Below are 27,429 nucleotides of genomic sequence, written 5' to 3'. Positions count from 1 at the left end.
AACACTACATTTATGAGATGCAGTAAATGATGATCAAAGCAGTCAGAGGGAGAAGGATAAACATGTCTTCCATTCAGCTAGTTTGTAACATAGCCTCTTTGGCTGCTGGTGGCTCAGTAAAAACCACTGAAGTACCGGAAGTGCTTTGAAGGATAGGGGTAAAAAAGTACCGACCATATTACCTTTCTTTATCAGTAACAGGGCTTCCTGGCTAGGAAAATTTTCTAAACGGTAAAATGACTCCAGGATAGATCTCCTTCTCCATCATTAAATGTGGCAGAATTAAAAAAAAATTTTTTTTACAAGTAGATATAGTGAAAACAAATTAAAAGGCAGAGAACACAAAAGGATCAAGACGATGCTATAGGTTCAACAGTACTCTATAAGGTTAGAAACCTGCTAACTTTGAAAGCCCTAGCAAAATACCACTTTAAAATTTGTTATTTTTATTCTTAAGTAATCTCTATATTCAACACAGGGCTCCAACTCACAACTGCAAGATCGAGAATTGTAGGCTCTACTGACTGAGCCAGCCGGGCACCCCAAAACACCACTCTTGTTTAGAAATCACTTATTCATCATATGATCACATGTTGAATCCTTTCTCTCCACATACTGAAAAATCCTACATTCGGCCTTTAAGCATTCCTCATTTCTTTGCCACTCTTGTAGCTGAGTATCTTGTTCCAGTAGATTTTGGTGTGGGTAACTAGAAGCTGCTGGCACAAGGCCTTGAACGTGGTGCCTGACACTGTTTGATAGTTTTCACTAATTGCGGTATGATAATTACTTTCCGCATGCTCAATGACTTGGCAATCTGGACTTCATTTGAAACCATTACTGAATCCTATACATCTTTATGACTAACCAACTGAACATTGTAATCTTAATAATAGTGAAAATGATTTTTTTTAAATTTTTAAACTTTTTAAAGTTTATTTTGAGAGAGAGAGAGAGAGAGAGAGAGAGAGAGAGAGAGAGAGAGAGAAAGCAGGGGGAGGGACAGAGAAAGACGGAGAGAATCCCAAGCATGCTCCCTACCATCAGCACAGAGCCTGATGCAGGGCTCGAACCCACAAACTGTGAGATCAGGACTGGGGCCAAAATCAAGAGTTGGATGCTTAACTGAATGAACCACCCAGACACCCCGTGAACCTGAATCTTAAGTACTCCAACCACCTGGGCTGTAGGTGGTGTGATGGTGAACTTCCACTCTGATCTCTACCATTCCAGAAGTTTTTAGGCTGAAACTGATGGCTTCAATGCATACAATAATGGTCTGTTGCCTGTCTATAGTTTTAGCATAAATCATACAGAAGCCACTGGAATAAAGATCTTTCACGTTGGTCCTTAAAGCACTGTCACATGGTTCTGTCCAAGACTTCAGACTTCCATCTACATCCTCTGGCTGGGGGTCACTTGCTTCTTTCCATAAATGATCAGACTTAAAATTTTGTTTCTTGGGTCTAAAAATCTATTACCCAGGTGACTGTTCTGTAATGAAGACCCAATCTTCTACCTTCTATCTTCACAGGTGTGAACTGACGCATGTTATTCTAGGCAAACGCATGTGCTACCCCTTCCCTGAGGAGATCATCAATTAAGTAGTAGCCAGACATTGTTGAACACCTCATTAAATTCCCCTGGGGGTGCATGAGTGATGAATTTAGCAGCTATGCGTACCCTCTCCTCATCCGACACCCAATCCTCGAAGTTAGGCATCTTGGGCTGCCTGGACAAGCAAAAAACAAGGCCAGTATCCTCCTCTCAAAAAGTTCACAAAAATTTTATGAAGTCTTACCTGCAAACGTTAGTGATTCTACTTACTATCAGTCATTGTTTACTGGTATTATTAGTAACCACCTTTTACTGACCACCTATGCTATATCTTAAGTATCAGGCTTGGTGTTTTATAAGTGCTATCTCATTTTTTTTCATTTTCAACAATGCTGAGAGGTAGGTGCTGTAGCCGTTTTCCCATAGATGAGGAAACTGAGGTTAAGAGGGATTAAAATAATTTGCCCATGCTAATTTGGTAAGTAAATGGCAGTGCCAAAATTTGAACTTCAGCCTGTTTCCAAAACCATTCTCTTAAACATGCAGGTGAAAGCAGGAAGTGCAGGCCCCTGAAGCCTCCATTTGCCAGCTTCGGGCCCTAATAAAGGGATCCCTGTTTATCTCAGCATTGGCCCCACCTGCAGAATTGCATGAGCATGATGAGAAACCTAAGATTGCCTTTGAGACAGCTGGTAAGCTATTCCCATGCTGGTTTCCAGACTCATCCCCACCATTTAGGGCAGAGCAGTGCAGGCGAGAGGGGAAGGAGGAGGAATCACTGACCAAGACCAAATAGTAGAAGTGAATAATGACCAGACAATTGCTGAGCGAATTCCACTTACCACAAACCAGGCCTTTTTCTATAAATTCAAGCAGACTTAAAAAAAGAAATCAGATTGGTGCCTGGATGGCTCAGTTGGTTAAGCGTCCAATTTCAACTCAGTTCATGATTTTCCTGCTTGTTTTGTTCAAGCCCCACGTTGGGCTCTTGCTGACTGCTCAGAGCCTGGAGCCTGGAGCCTGCTTCAAATTCTGTCTCTGTCTCTCTACCCCTCCCCTGCTCACACTCTCTCTTTCTCTCAAAATTAAACATTAAAAATTGGAAAAAAAAAAAAAAGAAATTGGAGTATTAAAAAAAAAGTTAGCAATGCAAAAGGAAAGGGCAAACTGGGCAAGCAAGATGAAAGAAAATGTTTTTTAAAAAAGAAAATTTCGAATCCACAGTGTCAGTGAGAACACTGTATTGATGGAAAAAAAGCAGGCTGTTGTTTTCTCCATGTAACTAGAGTACAAGTTGATAAAACTTTTCTGGGGGACAATTTCTCAAAGCATTTAAGAATATAAATCATGTGTCTCTTTGACCTGGAAATTTCACATCTACACATTTATCCCAGTAATTGTATGTATGTGAAATCATACACACACACAGCATTTATAGCACACTACCAACAATAGTAAAAATTGGAATCAATCAAAAATCTAATAGGAGTATGGTTGGGAAAATTATGGCATAGCCCACAGAATGAAATTCTAGGCCACCACAATTAAAAGGGGATCTATTAACAAGAAAGAGATCTATACCAGCAAGAGACAAAAAAAAAAAAAAAAAAAAAAAAAAAAAGATTATAAAACTGTAAGTGTAAGGAAAAACATACTTTATTACCCTGTACCTCTAAGGAGAGGATGTGCATGGCTACCTGGTTGAAGAATAACAACTAGGTTTCCTGTTTATTAAACACGAAAGCCAAATCTTGAAAATAAGCGTTGGTAAAGCAGCAAATAAGCAGAAGAGTTAAGCTGAAAAATTTATATATAACAAGTCTTAATCCATAACTCAGGCATCACTAAATATCTCAGACAGTTGCAAGAGTGAGCAATTTTGCAAATGAATTTTGTTCTCTTTTGAATGAAATTCTCTTGAATTTGAAAGGCCATTTCTTCCTTGTATACTAAAAATACAAAGCATAGTACAGGATATGAACAATAAACAATCCACTTAGAATGAGAACATTTACAGATTCTTACAAGTCTCTCAAGATTCCACGAAATACATAAAATGTCATGATTGACTTTTGGCAAGTCAGTCACCAAAAAGCACAATAATTTGAAAATGACTAAAAAGGTAAAATGAAAAATACAAATGCAGAAGACTTTTCTACTTACTTTTTAAATATAAATGAGATGGAAAATGATCCAACTGATCAGGTACAGAAGATTTTGAGGATGGATTCAAAAGATTTTCTTTGCTCTTCAAAAAGAAATCTACTGTGTCCAGCTGACGATTTTCTATCCCAGCCTGAAACAGGAGAAAATCGGGAAAACTTACAATAGGAAAAAATTAAGGATATAGATTTTTTTTTTAACTTTATAACTTAACGTACTGAGACTGCAAGAGACACAAGGCGCTCTACCCTGCAGCAGTACCCCGGTTCTGGTGAGGATTCTGACAATGACTAACCATGCAATCTGCCCAAGTCTCCAACTTTGCTGAACATCAGTTTCTGCTTTGGTAGAAACAGGAGGTTAGATTAGAAAACACTTCCAGCTCTACCATCTGTAATTCTAATTCCATTCAAAGCCAGGTTCTTGGGGACTATTATTACAGTTAATTTACAGTCCATTTGAATTAAAATGTTAAAGCATTTTGTGATATAAACTTCATGATACAAAGTTTACTGAAAAAGCAGGCTAAAGACAGACTCCCAGGGCACCTGGATGGCTCAGTTGGTTGAGGGTTCAACTCTTGATTTCAGCTCAGGCCATGATCCCAGGGTGATGGGATCAAGCCCCATGTCGGGCCCTGCCCTGAGCATGGAGCCTGCTTAAGATTCTCTCTCTCTCTCTCTCTCTCTCTCTCTCTCTCTCTCTCTCTCTCTGTCCCTCTCCTATGCTCATGCTCTCTTTATAAAAATAAAAAGATTTTTTTACTAAAAAAATAAAAACAGACTCCCATTTCTGATAAGGCATATTAAGGAAGCTTTCCATACAGTACACTTAAAAATCACAGATTAAAACACACACACACACACACACACACACACACACACACACATTTAAATGCTCAGTTGATGGGGCGCCTGGGTGGCTCAGTCGGTTAAGCGGCCGACTTCAGCTCAGGTCATGATCTCGCGGTCCGTGAGTTCGAGCCCTGCGTCCGTCGGGCTCTGTGCTGACCGCTCAGAGCCTGGAGCCTGTTTCAGATTCTGTGTCTCCCTCTCTCTGACCCTCCCCCGTTCATGCTCTGTCTCTCTCTGTCTCAAAAATAAATAAACGTTAAAAAAAATTTAAAAAAATAAATAAATAAAAATAAATGCTCAGTTGAAATGCAAACAAAAAAATTTTCCCGGGATAACAATGAGGGGAAAGACAAATCCAGAAAACTGAATGCTCTAAAACCAACTGTTGTCTGAAAGATTCTGCAAATTTCTTTTTCTTTTTTTTCTCGCTAGTGTGCTTTTTCTTTTTTTCTTTTTCAATGTTTATTTATTTTTGAGAAAGAGAGAGAGCATATGCACAGCAGAGGCAGAGAAAGAATGGGAGACACAGAATCTGAAGCAGGCTGTAGGTTCTGAGCTGTCAGCACAGAGCCCAACGTGGGGCTTGAACTCACAAACTGAGATCATGACCTGAGCCAAAGTCAGACACTTAACCAACTAAGCCACCCAGGCACCCCAATTCTGCAAATTTCTAACAGCCTAAAGCAGGGATTGGACAACTAAGACCCACCAACCAAATTTAGCCCTTGCCAGTTTTTGTAACTAAAGTTTTATGGGAACATAGCCACACCCATTCACCCATTCATTTACATATTGTCAATGGCTACAAATGGCACCTCTGAGTAGTTGCAATAGAATCCTACCAGCAAATCCTAAAATACTTGCTATCTGGCTCTCTGCAGAAAGCTTGACACTCTTACCCTAAAGCACTGTGCTTAAGAATGACCCAGAGTAAATTGCTAAACCCTACCCGCAGAGTTTCTGATTCATTAAGTCTGGGGTAGGGCTTGAAAATTTGCACTTCAATAAATCCCTAGGTGATGGTGATGCTGTTAGTCTGGAGACTAACTTTGAAGTTCTGGGTGTAACAGACCAGGCAGGTTGAGTGAGAGGTATTGGTAGAAGTTACACATCCAGGAAAAGAGGATAAACCTAGGGCTCATGACACTCTCCAAAAGTGGATGGACTAGAAAAACAAGTGCCTCCAAAGAGAGACCATAAAAAACTGTCTTTGGTCTGGGTGGTGGGAGGGAAAACTGAATTGTGTATGATTAAATAAGAGAATATTCTTGTTCTTAGAAGATATACGCCAAAGAACTTAAAAAGTTACAGTTAGTAACTTTTAAATAGTTTGGCAAAAATAAAAAGTACACAACCAGTCAAGACATATGTGGCAAAATGTTAACAGCTGGTGAATGATGAAGGGTAAATGGATGCTCATTTTACTATTTTTTTCAATTTTTCTGTAAATTTGAAAATTCTCTAAATAATATATTTTAAAACAATGACCAAATAGTAATTCTAGAAATAAAAAAATAAAAATTGAAATTAGATACTCGAAGGATGTGTTTAGAACAGATTAGACACAGCTGAAAAGAAAATTGGTGAGCTGGGAGATATAAAGAAATTATCCACAATGTAATAAACACTCATAAAGGTAAAAGAAATTGAAGAAAGTATGCAAATTATAATTACTTTTGATTGAACTACACTGTGATGTCACAGGATGTGGGGGTAAAATGCACATTCAATGTTCAAGTACATGGAACAGTTATGAAAACTGAGTACTTACTAGGCTAGAAAGGAAGTCTCAACAAATTTTAAAGAATTTGTATCAGATAGACCAGTATTTTTCCAATTAAAGACTATGATTCATTAGTGAGACATAAAATTGGTCAAACTGCAGAACACTAAAAACAAAAAGATCACAAAAGTAGCCTGAAGGGAGAAAAATAAACTATCCTCAAAGAAACTGATTTCTCAATGACAATGGAATCCAGAATATAGGAGAAAGTGATCAGGAATGTTCTGAAGGAAAACTGCCGACCTAGAATTCCACACCTTCCAAAAATATCTTCCAAAAATGACAGCAAAACAGATGTTATTAGTTAGATAAAAACGGGGAATTCAGCACCAGTCAGATCCTCACTAAAAGAGATTCTTAATGATACACTCCAGGCAGAGTGAAGGCCTAAAATGGGAGAAGAAATGAAGAGCAAAGAAAATATATCATATCTGTGCAAAAAGAGAACTTTGAAGGGCACCTGGTTGGTGCAGTCAGTTAAACGTCTGACTTCGGCTCAGGGCATGATCTCACGGTTTTTGAGTTCGAGCCCCTTGTTGGGCTCTGTGCGGACAGCTCAGAGCCTGGAGCCTGCTTCAGATTCTGTGTCTCCCTCTTTCTCTGTTCCTTCCCCACTCATGCTCGTTCTCTCTCTCTCTCTCTCAAAAATAAATAAATTAAAAAAAAAATTTTTTTTTAAAGAAATGAACCTAAATACATAATAATGATGTCTACTTTGGTTTAAAAAAATAAAAACAATAGTAACTTAAGTAGGGAGAAAAAGTAAATAAAATTAAAGCATTCAACGGACCTGTATTATCAAGGAGGGTAAAGTTACTAACTTTAGTTTTGATCATGTAAATATGTACATTTCCTAGAATATCCTCTAAAAGAACATAAACTTCATATTTAATATCCAAACTACTAGAGGTCACGGGAGCTTCTACAGCGCTAGTGATGTTCTATCTTTTGAACTTGGTGGTGGTTACAAGACTTTTTGCTTTGTAATTATTTGTTAAACTGTATGTGTATTCTGTATACTTTTTTATACATGTTATATTTCACAATAAAAGTAAAATTGATTAATGTAGTTTATTACAGTAAATGAAAGGGGATGACTCATGATTATATCAAGAGATTCAGAACAAGTATTCAATAAAATTTCAATACCCATTCATGATTTAAAAAACAAAACAACACCTGGGGTGCCTGGGTGGCTTAGTCAGTTAAACGTCAAACTCTTGGTTTCAGCTCAGGTCATGATCTCATGGTTTGGTGGATTTCAGCCCTGTGTCCAGCTCTACACCATCAGTGCAAAGATTCTCTGTCTCCCTCTCTTGCTGCACCCCCCAACTCACGCTGTCTCAGTCTCTCTCAAAATAAACAAACTTAAAAAAAAAAACTCATAGGAAAAAAAGAAAAGTCAATCTTATAAAGGTTTTCTTGATATACATGAGTGTGCACAGACTCATGTATATCAATATGGATAGATATTACAGGTATTCTTTTTTAAAATCAGGAATAAATAAGGATGCCCACTGTTACTTCTGAGTGATACTATGCTAGAGGTCCCAGCAACAAAATAAGGAAAAAAAGTTAGAAGAATAAGGATTTGAAGAGAAGAAACAAAACTGTATTATTCTGATGTTATTGTAGCTAAGTATATAAAAAGTTCAATAAAATCTAACAAATTATTAGGATAAGAAAACTTAGCAAATTCACTGGATACAAAACTCAGTATCTACCAGTTAAGAAATGAGAAGATACGAACAGACATTTTTCCAAAGAAGACATACAGATGGCTAACAGACACATGAAAAGATGCTCAACATCACTCATCAGGGAAATACAAATCAAACCCACAATGAGATACCACCTCACACCTGTCAGAATGGCTAACATTAACAACACAGGAAACAACATCTGTTGTTGTTGGCAAGGATGTGGAGAAAGGAGAACCTTCTTACACTGTAGGTGGGAATGCAAACTGGTGCAGCCACTCTGGAGAATAGTATGGAGGTTCCTCAAAAAGTTAAAAACAGAACTACCCTACAACCCAGCAATTACACTATTTACCCAAAGGATACAAAAATACAGATTTGAAAGGGCACATGCACCCCACTGTTTATAGCAGCATCGTCAACAATAGCCAAACTACGGAAAGAGCCCAAATGTCCACTAACTGATGAATGGATAAAGAAGATGTGGCAGGCGCACACACACACACACACACACACACACACACACACACACACAAAATGGAGTATTACTCAGCAATCAAAAAGAATGAAATCTTGCCATTTGCAACTATGTCGATGGAGCTATAGTGTATTATGCTAAGCAAAATAAGTCCGAGAAAGACAATACCAAGATTTCACTCTTATGTGGAACTTAAACAAAATACATGAACATACAGGAAGGGGGAGGGAAGAGGAGAGAGGGAAACAAACCACAAGAGACTCTAACAATAGAACACAAATTGAGGTTTGATGGAGGGAGGTGAGTGGGAACGGGTTAAATGGGTGATGGGTATTAAGGAGGGCACTTGCTGGGATGTGCACTGGGTGTTATACCTAAGTGATGAATCACTAAATTCTATACCAGAAACCAACTTTACCATATATGTTAACATATAAATAAAAAGATTTAAATAAAAACTCGAAAAAAAACCACTATATTAATGAAAATTATGGAAATCTCTGTACTCTCACCTATTTCCTGTAAGTCATGGAAATTGGAAACATATTGATTTTCTCCAAGTAACATAAAAGGTACAGAAATAAAGAAAAATTAACATATAAAAACTCAATGTATTTCTTTATACTGGTAACAAAATATAACTTAAAAATATACCATTTACAATATCTATATATAAAAGTTTTTAAATATATGTAAAGATATACTACATTTAAACATACAGTATTTACATATGTATACACATAAATTTAAATATAAATACATCCAGACCAAAAATAAAGCTAACAAAAGATGTCAAGCTCTTAATGGAAAAATTGCACAAATGATAATGTTTCATTGAAAGACATTAATAAAGACATGAAAAAATGGGAAAAGAGACTATGTTTATGGATAGGAATATTAAATATCCTAAAGATGTCAATTCTTCCCAACTTGATATACAGATTTAACCTAATTCTCATAAAAATCTTAACAGTTTTTCATGAAACTTGACAAGCTGATCCTAACAGATGGAAGAGGGTTAAGGAAGAAAGAATAATGAATACATCCTGAAAAATAATAAAGTGAGGGATTTACAATTAAGACTAGGTAGAATTGGCCCCGGATAGGCAAAGACCAATGTAACAAAATAGACCCCAGAAACAAACTCATGCATATATGGAGACCTGACACACAGAGATTTTGGGTAGTGGTAAAAGGAAGGAGTTTAGAAAAAAAATGGTTCTGAGACAAATGGTTATCAATACACAGGGGGTAGAAATAGGTCCCCACCTCACACCATGAATAAATACAAGTTCCAAATGATAAAGGACTTAAATGTGAAAATCATAATTTTTTTTAAGTGTTTTAATTTTTTTTTTTAAAGTTTTTATTTATTTTTGAGACAGAGAGAGACAGAGCATGAATGGGGGAGGGTCAGAGAGAGGGAGACACAGAATCTGAAATAGGCTCCAGGCTCTGAGCTGTCAGCACAGAGCCCGACGCGGGGCTTGAACTCACGGACCGCGAGATCATGACCTGAGCCGAAGTCGGCCACCTAACTGACAGAGCCACCCAGGCGCCCCAAAAATCATAATTTTAACACTTAGGAAAAAATACAAAAACATCTTTATGACTTCAGGATAGGAGAAGGCACAAATTACATGCAAAAAAGACTGATTAATAAAAATACACTAAAATTTAGAACTACATTAAAGACCCCACACAGAACATAAAAAGTCAAGCCACGCATTAGAATATATTCACCCCACTTAGAAAAAAAGATTAGTATCTAGAATATATCCAACATACAAACTACAAACCAGTAAGAAAAAGACAAACGCCCCAAGAGACAATAGACAAAAGACTTGAACAGTCACTTTACAAAAGAAATCCAAATGTCATATATTTATCAACCTGAATCATCAGGGAAATGCAAATTAAAACCCATTGTAATACCAGGTTGGCAAAATTTGAAAAATCTACAAATGCCAAGGGTTGGAAAAGACATACAACAAGAACTAACATACATTGCTGGTGAGAACATAAACTGATAAACCAACTTTGGAAAACTAGAGTGTTTACTTAGTAAAGTTAAAGATGCACATGTCCCACGACCCAGCATTTCTACTACCACCACGGAGAAACTCTTGCACACGCGCTACAGTAGATGTGTACTGCTTATAGTGACTTGTCCATAATAGAAAACAACTGGAAAAAACCTAAAGGTGGATAAGTAAAGATGTATTGATACAATAGGATCCTATATGGGAGTGAAACTGAATAAATTACAGTTATACAAACTAACACTGGATGAATCACAAAATATTATGTTTAGTGTTAAAAAAACAGTCCCAAAAGAATATATACCATGGTACCACTATATGCAAAATTCAACAATAGCCATAACTAAATAGCATTATTTGAAGATATATTTATGTGGAGTAAGATAAAGAAAAGCAAGGGCATGGTTAAAATTTTCAGAATGATAGTTAACTCTGACACTGAGTGAGGTAAGAGAATAGAATGGAGAGGGGCACACATTCAAGAATGTTAATCCAGGGGCGCCTGGGTGGCTCAGTCGGTCAGCGACCGGCTTCGCCTCAGGTCATGACCTCAAGCTTCGTGAGTTCGAGCCCCATGTCTGGTTCGGTGCTGACAGCTCAGAGCCTGAAGCCTACTTCCAATTCTGTGTCTCCCCCTCTCTCTGTACCTCCCCTGCTCATGCTCCATCTCTGTCTCTCAAAAAATAAATAAATGTTAAAAAAAAATTAAAAAAAAAAAAAAAAAAGAATGTTAATCCAGTTCTTGCTGGGATGGTGGGTACAAGATATTTGCTTTATTATTGTTGTTGTTATCACTAAAATCATATATATTTACTCATTTGTATATGGAGTGAGACTAAGGCCAAGACAATGCTCCATTTACCATGCAATCCTTTATTATATGTTTCTAGGAATTGATCCATTTGTTCCAGAGTGCCCAATTTGTTGGCATATGATTTTTCATAATATTCTCTTATAACTGTCTGTATTTCTGTGGTGTTAGTTGTGATCTCTTACATACCATGCAATCCTAATTAAAGTCACACATAGGCATGAACACTATATAAGGACAGAGGCTCAGCAGTCATGCTGCCTAGGTTCAAATCCTGGCTAACTATCACCATTCATGTAATATCGGAAAACACTATTCACGTATATCTGAATTAGATTTCCTAACCTGTCTGTGTTCCCTCATGAATAAAATGGGATTAATAACAGTATTTACCTTCAGGGTTGATAAGAATATTAATGAAATTACACATTATTAACATTAATATTTAAGAAAAATAACCACAAGGAAATAAGTATGATTACTTCTGGATAATGGATTTATAGGTGACAAATTTTCTTTTTTTCCCCATTACTCAAATTTTCTCAATGATATTTTGTAGTGTATAAAAATAAGTTCTTCAACAAATGGTGCTGGAAGAAATGAGTATCCATATACAAAAGAATGAAACTGAATCCCTTGCTAATACAAAAATTAATCACAATGCATCACAGACCTAAACGTAAGAGCCAAAATGATAAAACTCTTGTAAAACCCCATTGCCTCAGTTTAGGCAATGATTTCTTAGATATGAATCAAAAGCACTAGAGATTAAAAAAAGTAAATTGACTATCAAAATTCAAAACCTTTGTATTTCAAAGGACATCATCGAGAAGGTAAAAAGAAAACCCACAGAATGGGAGAAAATATTTAAAAGTCATCAGATTCCAGTACCCAGAAAATATAAAGAAATTTTAGAACTCAACGACAGAAAAAAATTTTTAAATGGACAAAGCTTTAAATAGACATTTCTCCAAAGACATACACAAATGGACAATAAGCAAATGAAAACATGTTCAACATCATTACTCATTGGGAAAATGCAAATCAAAACCACAATGAGGGGTCCCTGGCTGGCTCAGTAGGTAGAGCAGGTGACTCTCAATTTTGGGGTCATGGATTCAAGCCCCACAGTGAGCATAGAGCTTACTTAAAAAAAAAACAACAACACAATGACTTAATTTTGACTTTACAACTACTAGGATGGTTATAATAAAAGGTGGACAATAACAAGTGTTGGTGAGGATGTGGAGCTCTTGGAACCCTCGTCACACACAGCTGGTGGGAATGTAAAATAGTGCAGCTGCTGTGAAAAACAATTTTGCGGTTCAAAAAGTTAAATGACCCAGTAATTCCACTGCTAGGTGTATATCCAAGAGAAATGAAAACATATGACACAAAACTTGTACACCAGTGTTCACAGGATTACTTACAATAGCTAAAAAGTGGAAACAACCCAATGTCCATCAACTGATGAATGGATAAACAAAATGTGGTACATCCATATAATGGAATATTATTCAGCCATACAAAAAAAGAAGTACTGATATATGCTACAACATTGATGACCCTTGAAAATATGTTATGTGAAAAAAGCCAGTCATAAAAGGCTACATATTTTATATTTCCATGTATAGGAAATGTCCAGAATAGGCAAATCCAGAGACAGAAGGCATATCATTGTTTGGGACTTAGCAGCCATGAGAACTGGTAAATGACTGCTAATGGATACAGAGTTTCTTTTTGAAGTAATGAAAATGTTTGGAATTACATAACAGTGATAGTTGTACAACCCTGAATACACTAAAAATCAGTGGACTATACTCCTTAGATGGGTGAATTTTATGGTATGTGTGTTATACTTTAATAAAGCTGTCATTAAAAATACAAACTCACATACAACATTATTAACTTTTGGGGTCTGTGTGATGTACAGAAAAGTACCTTGACTTTGATTCTAGCTCCAGTTCTTGTTAGTATTGCTATGGGCCACTCACTCAACCATTCTGAGCCTAAGGTTTTTCATCTGTAAAATGAAATGAATAAAAACTATCCAGGGGCACCTGGGTGGCTCAGTTTAGCCCCGGACTCTGATTTCGGTTCAGGTCATGATCTCTCAGTTCATGAGTTCAAGTCCCACATTGGGCTCCATGCTTACAGCACAGAGCCTGCTTAGGATTCTCTCCCCTCCTCCTCTGGTGTCTGTCTCTCTCTCTCTCTCTCTCAAAATAAATAATAAACTTACAAAAAAAAAAAAAAAAAAAGACTACCCAAATCATCTCATGTTATTTTAAGACAAAACTAGATAATGCATATAAAAAAGTGTGAACTACAAAATGTTATACAAATTTTTCAGGTTATGCTGCTTCCATAGTTTGATTAGAAGAGTAGGGACCAGGGGCGCCTGGGTGGCGCAGTCGGTTGAGCGTCCGACTTCAGCCAGGTCACGATCTCGCGGTCCGTGAGTTCGAGCCCCGCGTCAGGCTCTGGGCTGATGGCTCGGAGCCTGGAGCCTGTTTCCGATTCTGTGTCTCCCTCTCTCTCTGCCCCTCCCCCGTTCATGCTCTGTCTCTCTCTGTCCCAAAAATAAATAAAAAACGTTGAAAAAAAAATTTTTTTTTTAAAAAAATAAAAAAAAAAAAAAAAAAAGAAGAGTAGGGACCATAAGGTAGAAATAAAAGGTCACTTTTGTTTGTGATTTCCATAGCTTACTTCTACTTCATTTAGTCTTACCATCTTATTGTTGCCTTCATTTTTTGCAACTTTTTCTTTTTTAGTTTTTACTATAATTTTTTATCTTTTAAGACCAAAAATGGTAAGCAGAATTCCTAAGCAGAATTAGTGTATTGAAATAACCAGAACTAAGCAAATGGTTGGGTAAAGACTATAGCTCTTTTTGCTGCTAGGTTAAATGAATTCTCCCAAATCTTCTGTCAAGTAAGAGTCTATGACAGAAAATAATCAAGCAAAGTCATGTGGACATTTAATATTGTTACCTCCAGTGCATGGATGGGGATTGAGCATCTCCCCCAACCATTGAGATGGCAAAGAGAGTCCACAGTACTGGCGCTTCCATGGATCATTAGTCTATTTAAAAACTCCTCCTGAGTCAATCCAAACAAAATCAGAGAGAGTCCATTTTCTGCAGGAAAAATAAAAGTTACCTTAAATAAATTATCAGGATTTAGGTTTTAGGTTTATGACATGCATTAACTTCTAATTATGCAATACTTCAGTGCTATAATTACAAATATATGTATTTGGCACCAGGTACTACTATGACCATGATTAATCCATCATGATTTTTTAATGTTTTTAAAAAAGAGTTTTATTTTTTCAACAATGGACCACAGGGAAAATTCTTGTAAGAACAACACATCCGATGAAATAATACTAAATCTCACTTTTCTCCTTTACATTATCCACACAATCAATGCCTGGAATTTTTAACTATTTACAGAGATGTCATATATCCGATTCACTAAGGTAAAACCAATAGCACGCTCTTGACACACAGAAATATAGGATTTCCAAATATGGAGTATTAAAAAAAAAAAAACACACATAGTTCAATTGCATCACTCAATAGCTTTGTAGGAGGTTATGGCATAACTGCTGACTGAGAAATATCAAACGGGTAGTGAGACAAATACAAGAAAAAACTAACAAGAAAACAGCCCATCTAAGAGAACCAAAATTCAGCTTCAACCCATAAATTACTACGGAGGAATGCAGGGCTAGTGTTGCCAGATCTAATAATTTTTCAATAACAGCTAGAAATCCTCTAATTTTATATGTTTATAATACAGTCTTCTTTAAAAGCCTAGATAGTGCAAGCCCAATAGAATGAATCTGTGGTGCACATACATATGGCCCAGAAGCAGCCAGCTTACTACTGTTGCTTGCACAGACAAGTCAAGAGGAGACTCCCTGGGATAAAACCAACCTTTACTACTCTGACACTTCTCTGACTTTAGCGTCAGAGCATTGAGCTGAGCAAAAATAACCTTAATTAAAAATCAAATAGATGAGACAACAGTACCAAGAGTAACACCAAGTTTTCCCATGAAAGACTACCACTTAGAGGACAGTGTAGGCACTAACATCACCTGAGCAGAAGTAAAATATGTTAAGAAAGCACACCTCTCAGGGCGCCTGGGTGGCTCAGTCGGTTGAGCGTCCAACTTCGGCTCAGGTCATAATCTTGTAGTTCATGGGTTCAAGCCCCGCATCGGACTCTGTGCTGACAGCTCAGAGCCTGGAGCCTGCTTCAGATTCTGTTTTCCCACTCTCTCTGCCCCTCCCCCGCTCATGCTCACTCGCTCTCTCTCAAAAACAAATAAACATTAAAAAATTTTTAAAAAAAAGAAAGCAAGCACACCTCTTAGCAATGGGTTTCAACCTAACACGAGTTATTCTCACCTGTCAAAACAAGGCAGAGTTGTTGGTCTCCACAACTGTCTATAGGAATACACTTTTGGCCAAGGGAAAAGCACTGCAGGCCCTGGGTCTCCAAATCCCAAAGGACAATGGTGCAGCCCGTCCTTTCCACTGCCCAAGTAAACAGTGCACTGAATCCTGTCACAGACATACATTTAAGCTCAATAGGTTCCTCTTGTTCATGAACGTGCATTATTTTCCATGATCTTCCTGGATCCCTGGTCTTGGCATGATCTTTCTGTGGAAAATTATACTGGTTGTGCATTATGTCTGGTGGAATGAAGGCCCAGCCTGGCATACTGGTACTGGGGTTACCAGATTCAGGAGACTCCAAATGCAAAATATTCTGGAACCACGGAGCACAATAGGAAACCTCCAGGTTGGAACTCTTTATTGTTTCATTCAATGATGATAGCTGGGCTTTCCAAGACCTGGAAGATAGGGTAGAACTCACACCTGTTACAGTGAAAGGCACTACATAAAACACTATATCATGAAGAAGATGCATTAAAAAAAAAGTGTTTACTTCTGTAAAGCCCTTTAGTAAAAAGGTAGAGTATGACCAAAAAAAAAAAAAAAAAAGGAATAAAGTAAACCCAAGAGGGAAGTTTCTGTACCTATCAACTTGAAAGGAAAACTTGGTCAGTTTCATGTTGTAGTCAGAATTAACAGGATCATCTTCATCTATCCCCTTAGGGCCTTCAACAGGCATGTCTTCTTGAGTTCTTTCACATAGTAGGTGTCCTGGGTGTTGCCTACATTTTAAAATGATAGCCATGGTCAACAATGATGATTGAATCCAAATCTGTGTTACTACTGTTAAATACTGAGGGGAAGGGGGTGTCACATAGAAGGAACAGTATAGACAGGTTTTTTGAACAGGACTCCTTCTCTCCATTGTTTATAGCAGAATGATAAAGTCAGCCCTAAGAATTTGACCCATTTGCAACCATGTGTGGTAATGGAAGTTAACTAGATTTATTGTGGTGCTCACTTCACAACATATACATATATTGAATCATTATGTTGTACACCTGAAACTAATACAATGTTGCGTGCTGATTATATCTCAATCAAGAAAAAAGAATTGGACATTTATGGGCAGTTAGCTTTATAAAGAAATAAGAACACTTATTTATGATAATGCAGATGTTGTGATTAAAACTTTAAAACATTTTATTTATTTTTGAGAGAGAGAGAGAAAGAGAGAGAGACAGAGCGTGAGGGGGGAGGGGCAGAGGGAGAAGAAGACACAGAATCCTAGGCAGGCTCCAGGCTCTGAGCTGTCAGCACAGAGCCCAACATGGGGCTTGAGCCCAGAAGCCGTGAAGACATTTAACTGAGTCACCCAAGTGCCCATAAAACTTTATATAAACTAAGCCTTTCAAAAACCCTATGAGGTATGAGGTAAACATACCCCCATTTTATAGATATGGAAACAAAGGCCCAGACAAACAGTGGAGCTGTAACCAGGTCAATGTGACCATAAAGCCCAGGCTTTTAATCGTTCACAATACTGTCACCACAAAGTAAGATTTAGGCTGAGATCAGGGGAATGCATACCAACTAGAAAGACAAAATATAAGTGCAGGTGTAGGTGGAAGAGTATTTGCAGAAAGAGGGTTTTTCTTTGTGTTTTGAGAAACAAAAAAAGGCAAAGGTAGCTAAAGCATAGTGAATAAGAAGCAAGGTGGCCTGAGATGAGACTGGAGAGGTTGGCAGGAGACAGATGGTGCAAGACTCTATGGGCTACTAAGGATTTTTAGTTTTATCTTGCGGGGTAGGGAAGCTAAGTAAGGGTTTTAAATAAGAAAAGCAATATGATCAGATATAGAAGAGTAGCTGGGGGAGAAAGAGTGGCACTTAAACCTTGAGCACTTATACTGCTATTAACCCTTTCTTTTTTTTTTTTTTTTTTTTTAATTTTTTTTCAACGGTTTTTATTTTATTTTTGGGACAGAGAGAGACAGAGCATGAACGGGGGAGGGGCAGAGAGAGAGGGAGACACAGAATCGGAAACAGGCTCCAGGCTCCGAGCCATCAGCCCAGAGCCTGACGCGGGGCTCGAACTCACGGACCGCGAGATCGTGACCTGGCTGAAGTCGGACGCTTAACCGACTGCGCCACCCAGGCGCCCCCGCTATTAACCCTTTCAACAATTTGAAGATAATATGTTAACATACATGTATCAAGGATTGATTTTTTATTTTTTTTTATTTTTTTTTTATTTTTTTTATTTTTTTTCAACATTTTTTATTTATTTTTGGGACAGAGAGAGACAGAGCATGAACGGGGGAGGGGCAGAGAGAGAGGGAGACACAGAATCGGAAACAGGCTCCAGGCTCCGAGCCATCAGCCCAGAGCCTGACGCGGGGCTCGAACTCACGGACTGCGAGATCGTGACCTGGCTGAAGTCGGACGCTCAACCGACTGCGCCACCCAGGCGCCCCAAGGATTGATTTTTTAAAAAGCTAGAAAAGGCGGGGGACAGGGAGAAAAGATGATGCATGGAGAAGGCAGTTTCCCATCCCCCCAAATGAAAGGTGGATACCTTGTCCCCAGGTGTTCATATCTGGCTGTTTCTCTGAGAAGATATGCATTTTAACACATCACTCTGGCTACTTCACAGAGCATGAAGTTGATGGGGTAAGAGCAGACATGCGGAGACCAATTACAAACCATTACCTTACCTTAGTTCAGGTAAGTGATGACAGTGACATGGGTGAGAATGATAACAAAGGAGTTTAGAGTAGTAGACAGATTCAAAAAACACTTAGGAGGTAGAATGATTAGGATCTGGTGACTAATTAGATATGGATCTAATGCTTAAAAGAGTTTGGAGGGGCACCTGGGTGGTTCAGTTGGTTAAGCGTCCGACTCTTGATTTCAGTTCAGGTCATGATCTAATGGTTCGTGGGTTAGAGCCCCACATCGGGCTCTGTGCTAGCAGTGTGGAGCTTGCTTGAGATTCTCTCTCTCTCCCCTCACCCTCTCTCTTTTCTCCTCCTCATGTTCTCTCTCTCAAAAACGAAACTAAAAAAAAAAAAAAAAAGAGGTTGGAGAAATAAAAAAGAAAGCAAATGGAAAATGGTCCCTGAGAAGGAAGGAAAAAAAATGGGATCTGGAGCACAGAGCACAGAGGCCTTCATGGAAGGAGGGGAATCTGTTTTAATAGGAGGGAATATGAGGAGATGGGCACAGGAAAGTAGGTTTGTAACTTAATGTGAGAAACTGAGGGAGTTCTCATTAGATGGATTCTACTTCCACCATAGAGTAGGAGACAAAGTTACCTAAGAAGACTTGGGGATAAAGAGATGAGCAGAGGTCTGGGGAAAATGGAGGTTTAAAAACACTGTTATAAAAAAATGGGCTCATGAAAAATCATTGTAAAATTTCCAGACAATACTGAGAGACCAGTTGAAGGTAGCAAATGTGAACTCACAGTGGTATCGATTTTCCTTTGTGGTTTTCTCACAAGTGCCTGGTTGCTTGGGGGCAGGGGCAGAAAAGGCAGAGTGAAAAAGAAAAAAAAAAAAAAAAAAAAAAGATTTTGTCAGACCAAGTGCTACCACAGAGAGGAGCAAGAGTTTAGGGCACATGCAAAAAAAAAGTGATTGAAATGATGAGTCACAGAATCTATGCTGAGAAGGGAGAGGAGTGGGAGGGAGTAAAGACATGAGGAGGCTAGAGAGTGAAAAGTCAAATGAACTGGAAATTCCAATGAGGTCAGATGACAAGTAAAGTGGGGGTACTTGAGTAAGTGACACAGAAAATTTGGGAAGCTGTGGTCAGGGAGTGAGAAGTGCAGGTAGTGATTTGAGGGAGGAACGGTTTCAAACAAAGACAAAGCCAGGGTAAGAGTATTGGAAGAAAAGTCACTGACAATGAACTGAAAGAACAGACCCTGAGTTTGGGTCCTCAAGTTGCTTACAAACTCTACAGAAAACATGAAAAAATTAGAGAAATAATACAAGACTACATAACTAAGTGCTAAACTGTAGTTCAAAGCAAAAGTGCTACAGAAGTCCACAGAGGAGAAAAATTATAAAATGAATATAAAATTACAAATCGAAGGGGTTTTAGTAAGAAAAGGCTTCATGAGAGAGGTAGATCTCAAAGGATAAAATGAAAAGGAGAAACCGACATTCTGTATCAGGGGGAAAGAAGAGCTAGAACTAGGAGTCAGGAAAGATAAAAACACTTTTAAACTTCAGAGCACAGGGGCGTCTGACTCTTGACATCAGCTCAGGTCATGACCTCACGGTTGTGAACTAGAGCCCCAAGACAGGCTCTGAGCTGACAGCATGGAGCTTGCTTGGGATTCTCTTTCTCCCTCTCTCTCTGCCCCTCCCCTACTCACACTCTTTCTCTCTCTCAAAATAAATAAATAAACATTAAAGTAAAATAAAATAAAAAATAAACTTCAGAACACACTTAGAAAATAAAATATGCAGAAAAACCTGAGAGCTTTCCTCCTAAGGTCAGGAACAAAACAGGGATGTCCACTCTTGCCAATGTTATTCAACATAGTATTGAAGTCTTAGCCTCAGTAATCAGACAACACAAAGAAATAAAAGGTATCCAAATCAGGCAGGAGGAGGCCAAACTTCCACTCTTTACAGATGACATGATACTCTGTACGGAAAATTCAAAACATTCTACCAAAAAACTGCTAGAACTGATCCATGAATTCAGCAAAGTGGCAGGATATAAAATCAATGCACAGAAATCGGTTGCATTCCTATATACCAATAATGAAGTGACAGAGAAATCAAGGAATCAATCCCATTTACAATTGCACCCAAACCATAAAATACCTAGGAATAAATCTAACTAAAGAGGTAAAAAATCTATACACTGAAAACTATGGAAAGCTTATGAAAGAAATTGAAGAAGACACAAAAAAATGGAAAAAGATTCCATGCTCCTGGGTAGGAAGAACAAATATTGTTAAAATGTCAATACTACCCAAAGCAATCACACATTCAATGCAATACCTTTCAAAATAACACCAGCATTCTTCACAGAACAAGAACAAACAATCCTAAAATTTGCACGGAACCAGAAAAACCTTGAATAGTCAAAGCTCTTGAAAAAGAAAACCAAAGCAGGAGGCATCACAATCCTGGACTTCAAACTGTATTACAAAGCTGTAATCATCAAGACAGTATGGTACTGGCACAAAAACAGACACTCAGATCAATGGAACACAATAGAGAACCCAGAAACAGACCCACAAACGTATAGCCAACTAATCTTTGACAAAGTAGGAAAGAATATCCAATGGAATAAAGACAGTCTCTTCAGCAGGTGGTGCTGGGAAAACTGGATAGCGACATGTAGAAAAAGGAACCTGGACCACTTTCTTACACCATACACAAAAATAAACTCAAAATGGATGAAAAACCTCAATGTAAGACAGGAAGCCATCAAAATCCTCAAGGAGAAAGCAGGCAAAAACCTCTTTGCCCTTGGCTGCAGCAACTTCTTACTCAACACATCTCCAGAGGCAAAGGACACAAAAGCAAAATGAACTATTGGGACCTCATCAAAATAAAAGGCTTCTAAACAGCAAAGGAAACAATCAGTGAAACTAAAAGGCAACCGACAGAATGGGAGAAGATATTTGCAAACGACATATCAGATAAAGGGTTAGTATCCAAAATCTATAAAGAATTTATCAAACTCAACACCCAAAAAACAAATCATCCAGTGAAGAAATGGGCAAAAGACATGAATAGACACTTCTCTAAAGAAGACATCCAGATGGCCAACCGACACAGGAAAAAATGCTCAATATCACTCATCATCAGGGAAATACAACTCAAAACCACAATGAGATACCACCTCACACCTGTCAGAATGGCTAACATTAACAACTCAGGCAACAACAGATGTTGACGAGGATGCGGAGAAAGAGGGTCTCTTTTGCACTGCTGGTGGGAATGCAAACTAGTGCAGCCACTCTGGAAAACAGTATGAAGGTTCCTCAAAATATTAAAAATAGAACTACCCTACAACTCAGCAATTGCACTACTAGGTATTTATCCAAGGGATATGGGTATGCTGTGTCAAAGGGGCACATGCACCCCAATGTTTATAGCAGCACTATCAACAAGAGCTAAAGTATGGCAAGAGCCCAAATGTCCATCAATGGATGAATGGATAAAGAAGATGTGGTGTGTACACACACACACACACACACACACACACACACACACACACACACACACAATGGAGTATTACTTGGCAATCAAAAATAATGGAATCCTGCAATTTGCAACTATGTGGATAGAACTAGAGGGTATTATGCTAAGTGAAATCAGTCAGTCAGAGAAAGACAAATATCGTATGACTTCACTCATATGAGGGCTTTAAGATACAAAACAGATGAACATCAGGTAAGGGAAGCAAAAATAACATAAAAACAGGGAGGGGACAAAAACATAAGAGATTCTTAAATATGGAGAACAGAGGGTTACCGGAGGGGTTGTGGAGGCAGGATGGGTTAAATGGGTAAGGGGCATTAAGGAATCCACTCCTGAAATCATCGTTGCACTATATGCTAACTTGGATGTAAATTTTAAAAAAATAAAAATTTAAAAAAATATGCAGGGGTTTCTGGGTAGCTCAGTCAGTTAAGTGTCTGACTTGGGCTCAGATCATGATCTCACTGATCCTAAGTTCCAGCTCTCTGCTGTCAGAGCAGAACCCGCTTTGGATCCTCTGTCTCCTTTGCTCTCTGCCCCTCCTCTGCTTGCGAGTTCTCTTTCAAAAAATATAATAAAAATTAAAAAAAAAAATTAGAGGTGCCTGGGTGGCTCAGTCGGTTAGGCGTCTGATTTCAGCTCAGGTCATGATTTCACAACTTGTGTGAGTTCAAGCCCTGTATCGGGCTGTGTCCTGACAGCTCATAGCCTTGAGCCTGCTTCAGATTCTGTGTCTCCCTCTCTCCCCACACCCCCCTCCCAACTTGTGCTCTCTCTCTCAAAAATAAATGTTAAGAAAAAGTAATAAAACATTTAATAAAAGTTAAAAAAACAAGAAAATACAGTCTATTCCAGAAATTATACTAATTAAAGAGCATTCATGTAATTAGTAAATAGAGATCATTCATTCAGATTCCTAAGTTTACTGGTAAGCAAACACCAGCTCTTCTTTGGGTGATGTAACAGTAGCTGAATTCAATGCAATTTGTTCAAACAATGTGCATGGTGCAGTCTTCAGAGTTCTCTTGAAGTGTTACCAAAACATCCACAGGGGGGCACCCGGGTGGCTCAGTCGGTTAAGGAACTGATTTTTCCCTCAGGTCTTTATCTCACAGTTGGTGGGACTGACTGAGCTGACAGTACAGAGCCTATTTAGGATTCTCTCTCCTCTCTCTCTCTGCCCTCCCCACTTTTGCTCTCTCTCTAAATAAATAAATCAACTTAAAACAAAAACAAAACAAAAAACATCCACAGGAATGTTCCCTATACTCAAGGATCAGAGTGGCTGAGTAGGCTTTCCCCCCTCTTCATCTATCAAATTATTTTCCAAGGTAGATTAGAACGTAATTCTACATACCAGGGTATGTTTTAGTCAGTAAAAATGGCCTACTGTAAACAAGCATATGATCTGAGAAAGTGCGAATCATCTTTGTTCAAAGATTTTTTTTCTTTTTTAAGGTCAAGTCCATTTAAAACAAAAGAAAAAAAAAACACAGTAGGAAGAGGTTCAGTAGGTATGTGAAAATGAATTTATCCTTTCTTGTGACCCAAACGATAGGCAATAAAACCCATCAAAGTGCCTTCCCAATTACTCAAGGATTTGTTTATCTCATTCATGTTAAGTTAGGACCAAAAATCCTAATGGTTTTGAATGGCCCTGAAGGCCACAAGTCATAAATACGGACTAGCCTACTTTTAGATAAGTTGCAATATACAGATTGGGGTATTTACATATGCCTCTCACATCATACCTCTCTCAAACATTACAAAATCAGAAGCAACTTGAATATCTAAATCTAAAAGTAACACAAATAAGCCTTCAATTTTTACTAATATATTTAGACAGTAACTGGGGTGGGTCCTTCAAGGGAAACAGCTGAGGAAGTACTTAGCTGGAGAAAGCTACCTTAATATATATTATCAAAGTTCTTTAAGAGAAAAGTAATCCCCAAGGCTCCAGGAACCTAAGCCACATAAGAAGCAATTCTGAAACAGGGTAAATCCCATTTTTGTCCTACTTTAATGTACAGCAAGGAATAAATAATGTGTAATAGTCAACTGTGCTATACTATACATTATGTACTTTTTTTTTTTTTTTAATTTTTTTTTCAACGTTTTTTATTTATTTTTGGGACAGAGAGAGACAGAGCATGAATGGGGGAGGGTCAGAGAGAGGGAGACACAGAATCGGAAACAGGCTCCAGGCTCCGAGCCATCAGCCCAGAGCCCGAAGCGGGGCTCGAACTCACGGACCGCGAGATCGTGACCTGGCTGAAGTCGGACGCTTAACCGACTGCGCCACCCAGGCGCCCCAATGTGTACTTATTTTTAAAACTGTGCTTGATTACTTTGTAACTTACATGATGATATAAGCTATATGTAAAACATATATAAATCAAAAGCAAAATCTTGATATAAATAAAGGTAGCCAACGATCATTTGCACAATTTTACAGTAACAACCTCACTATGTAGTTGCTAGAACATGAACTAGCTGAATAGAGAAATTAAACTGGTTTTTAAAAAAGCTAACAAGGGGCACCTGGGTGGCTCAGTCAGTTAAGTGTCCAACTCTTTTTTTTTTTTTTTTTTTTTTTAAAGGAATCTTCCCTTCTTTTTTTTTTTTTTTTTTTTTAACGTTTATTTTTCAGACAGAGAGAGACACAGCATGAACGGGGGAGGGGCAGAGAGAGAGGGAGACACAGAATCGGAAGCAGGCTCCAGGCTCCGAGCCATCAGCCCAGAGCCCGACGCGGGGCTCGAACCCGTGGACCGCGAGATCGTGACCTGAGCCGAAGTCGGACGCTTAACCGAGTGTCCAACTCTTGATTTGCGCTCAGGTCATGATCTCATTCTCCTGAGATCAAGCCCTGAATCAGACTCCACCCTGAGCATGGAGCCTGCGTGAGATTCTCTGCCCCTCCCCTACTTGCTCTCTCAGGAAAAAAAAAAAAAAAAGCTAGCAAGTACATTTTTTAAATTAAACGTTTTTATTTTAAAGAGAAAAAGTGTGAGTGGGGGAGAGGGACAGAGGGAGAGAGAGAGAACCTCAAGCAGGCTCTAAGCTCAGCATGGATCCCACGACCCTAGGATAGTGATCCAAGTAGAAATCAAGAGTCCAATGCTCAACTGACTAAGTCACCCAGCTGCCCCCTAACAAGTACTTTTTAACCTCTTAAGGCTTTATTTACCTCAACTTAGAGACGGCAATAATTTACATACCTGAAATACAAATTTAAGTTAAGAGCAATTGCAGAGTTGGAGGAGCTGATAATCACCACAACATCTAGGTCCTGAGACACTTTCAGCGAAGTAAATGAAGAAACCTTGGCTGGCTCCTGTTGCTGCTCATCACACATATCTTCTTGGTGAAGTGCTAAATCCACATGAGCTACATGTCTACCATCCACAGTGTCAAAAATGTCTTTGAGTTAGAGTTAAAGAAAATGCCAGTCTTAAGTATGCCCCAACACTTAAAATACAGGATGGGATGGAGCTTATAGACTTCATCGCTGCAACCTTATGGGTATAGTAACAAAACGAAGAGTGGACACTAGAGGCAGCCCTGATCACAGTAACCAGCTGAATGTGAAGTTGGTGGCCCAATAAACAACCTGATACAGAGTTCATTCAGCAATACTTGCTGAAAATCCACTCTGTGACAGGCTCTGATACACTGCTAATATTTTCCACTACTGTTCTACAACAGTGCTTTCCAAGAGAAATAGAATGTGAGCCATATTTGTCATTGCAAATTTTCTAGTAGCCCTATTAAATAAGTAAAAAGAAACCAGTGAAATTAATGTTAGTAATACGTTTTATTTAGCCCAATATATCCAAAATATTACCATCTCAACAGGTAATTTACATAAAAAATTGGGATATTTTACACCTTTTCATGTAAGTGTTCAAAATCTGGTATTTTATACTTACAGCAAACCACAGTTTAGACACTAAATTTCCATTGGAAATACCTGATTTGTATTTAAACTTCCTAAAATTCACATTTGAGAACTTAGATATACTTAAAAGTTCTCCAATAACTGAATCAAGTATCAGCTTTCGAATTTAAACTAATTAAGTAAAATTAAGAATTCAGTTTCTCAATCATACTAGCCAATTTCAAGTGCACAACAGCCATATAAGCCTAGTGCCTAACATGCTGGACAGCACCATTCTATAACCTGGCAACAAAGATGAAGTTAATGCAACACTTTATGACATTTTTACAAAATAAATTTTAATAAAGGCTATTTTATATCTAAAACCGACAAACCATCCCTTTAATTCAGAAATAAAAGTTCCAAAATCATATAAGGGGTCATTTTTCAAGTCTTCAAAACAATTTTGCTGATGATCTGATCTACAGATCTACTGGAAACAAAAACTGTAATGTTTCCAAAACCAAATTAAAAGTAGTTAAGCAAACCATATGATTCACTAATATGATGGAATCATCATATAAGGAGATTATATTCATATATGAAAATGTATGCATCATATCATAAGCAGCCCTCTAAATCCTTTCTGGAACAAGCACATAGTAGGTATTTAATAAGCATGTTTTGAATAAATGGGTAATACAGAGCATATATAATTTAAAAAGAACACAAGTTGGAATATTATGACTATGGAAAAAAACGTATATACTAAAAAATATTTGAATGGAATACAAAACAATATAGTTGAGTATTTTAAGTTCATAAAGATCTTTTTCCCTGAATTAAACTGAAAATCTAACAATTCTACTTATATACCAGTCCCTAAAACTAAAAGCCTAAAAAAGGCTCATCCTTTAAGGCATTCTCCTCCCCTGAACATCCACATCTTTACTGCCAAGGATACAGATCCAGCCTAAACTACTCAAAACAAAGAGAATTCCTCTGCAGAGCTGTGTGTCAATAATCCTGTCCACTGCCTGTGCAGGCAAGGGTAATGTAAAACAGCTGCATACTCCAACCTCAGCATCTCTTTCAGGAAATATAAGGTGTACGATGATACATTTGTTGATGAGCAATAGTGAAGTGTTATCGTGAAATGACAGAATTCTCAAAGACAATATGGAAATACCTAGGAAACAAAAGCATAGTATTTCAAACTCACTGGTCACAATTTTACAGGTGGCAATTTTGATCTTGTAAACATATCATAAACAGATCAAATGAAGAAGAAATAGCACTTAGTCCAACTCTAGGCAGTTATTGCTCATACCCACCTAATCAAGTGGTGACTGGTAGGTAGGTAAGGGGATGGATGAATAAAGGTAGCCTACAATATCTCTGTTCCTTCTGTTTATGGTCCGAGTCTGATAGCACACAAGATTAAAGAAAACAAAAACAAAAAAACCCCTACTTATCCTGGGAACCTCACAAGAACAATCACAGATTTTTTTTTTT

The 27,429-nt window shown here is 38.0% G+C and overlaps 1 protein-coding gene across 2 annotated transcripts in view; it reads right to left on the bottom strand.

The window, feature by feature from the left end:
* The window catches only part of SPG11 (SPG11 vesicle trafficking associated, spatacsin), an 88,612-nt gene that overhangs the window by 57,331 nt on the left and 3,852 nt on the right, over positions 1-27,429 (bottom strand). For both annotated transcript variants that reach the window (XM_058737899.1, XM_058737901.1), the window contains 6 exons: positions 26,879-27,103; positions 25,256-25,457; positions 16,443-16,580; positions 15,808-16,256; positions 14,382-14,527; positions 3,721-3,853 (listed from right to left, as the gene is read on the bottom strand). In XM_058737899.1, the coding sequence (XP_058593882.1) occupies positions 3,721-3,853; positions 14,382-14,527; positions 15,808-16,256; positions 16,443-16,580; positions 25,256-25,457; positions 26,879-27,103 (1,293 nt within the window). The remainder of the gene's footprint in view (positions 1-3,720; positions 3,854-14,381; positions 14,528-15,807; positions 16,257-16,442; positions 16,581-25,255; positions 25,458-26,878; positions 27,104-27,429) is intronic.

The sequence above is a fragment of the Neofelis nebulosa genome, chromosome 7 (assembly GCF_028018385.1).
Source record: "Neofelis nebulosa isolate mNeoNeb1 chromosome 7, mNeoNeb1.pri, whole genome shotgun sequence".
Lineage (NCBI taxonomy): Eukaryota > Metazoa > Chordata > Mammalia > Carnivora > Felidae > Neofelis > Neofelis nebulosa.
The sequence above is the reverse complement of the archived record's forward strand: the minus strand, read 5'-3'. Positions and strand labels throughout refer to the sequence as shown.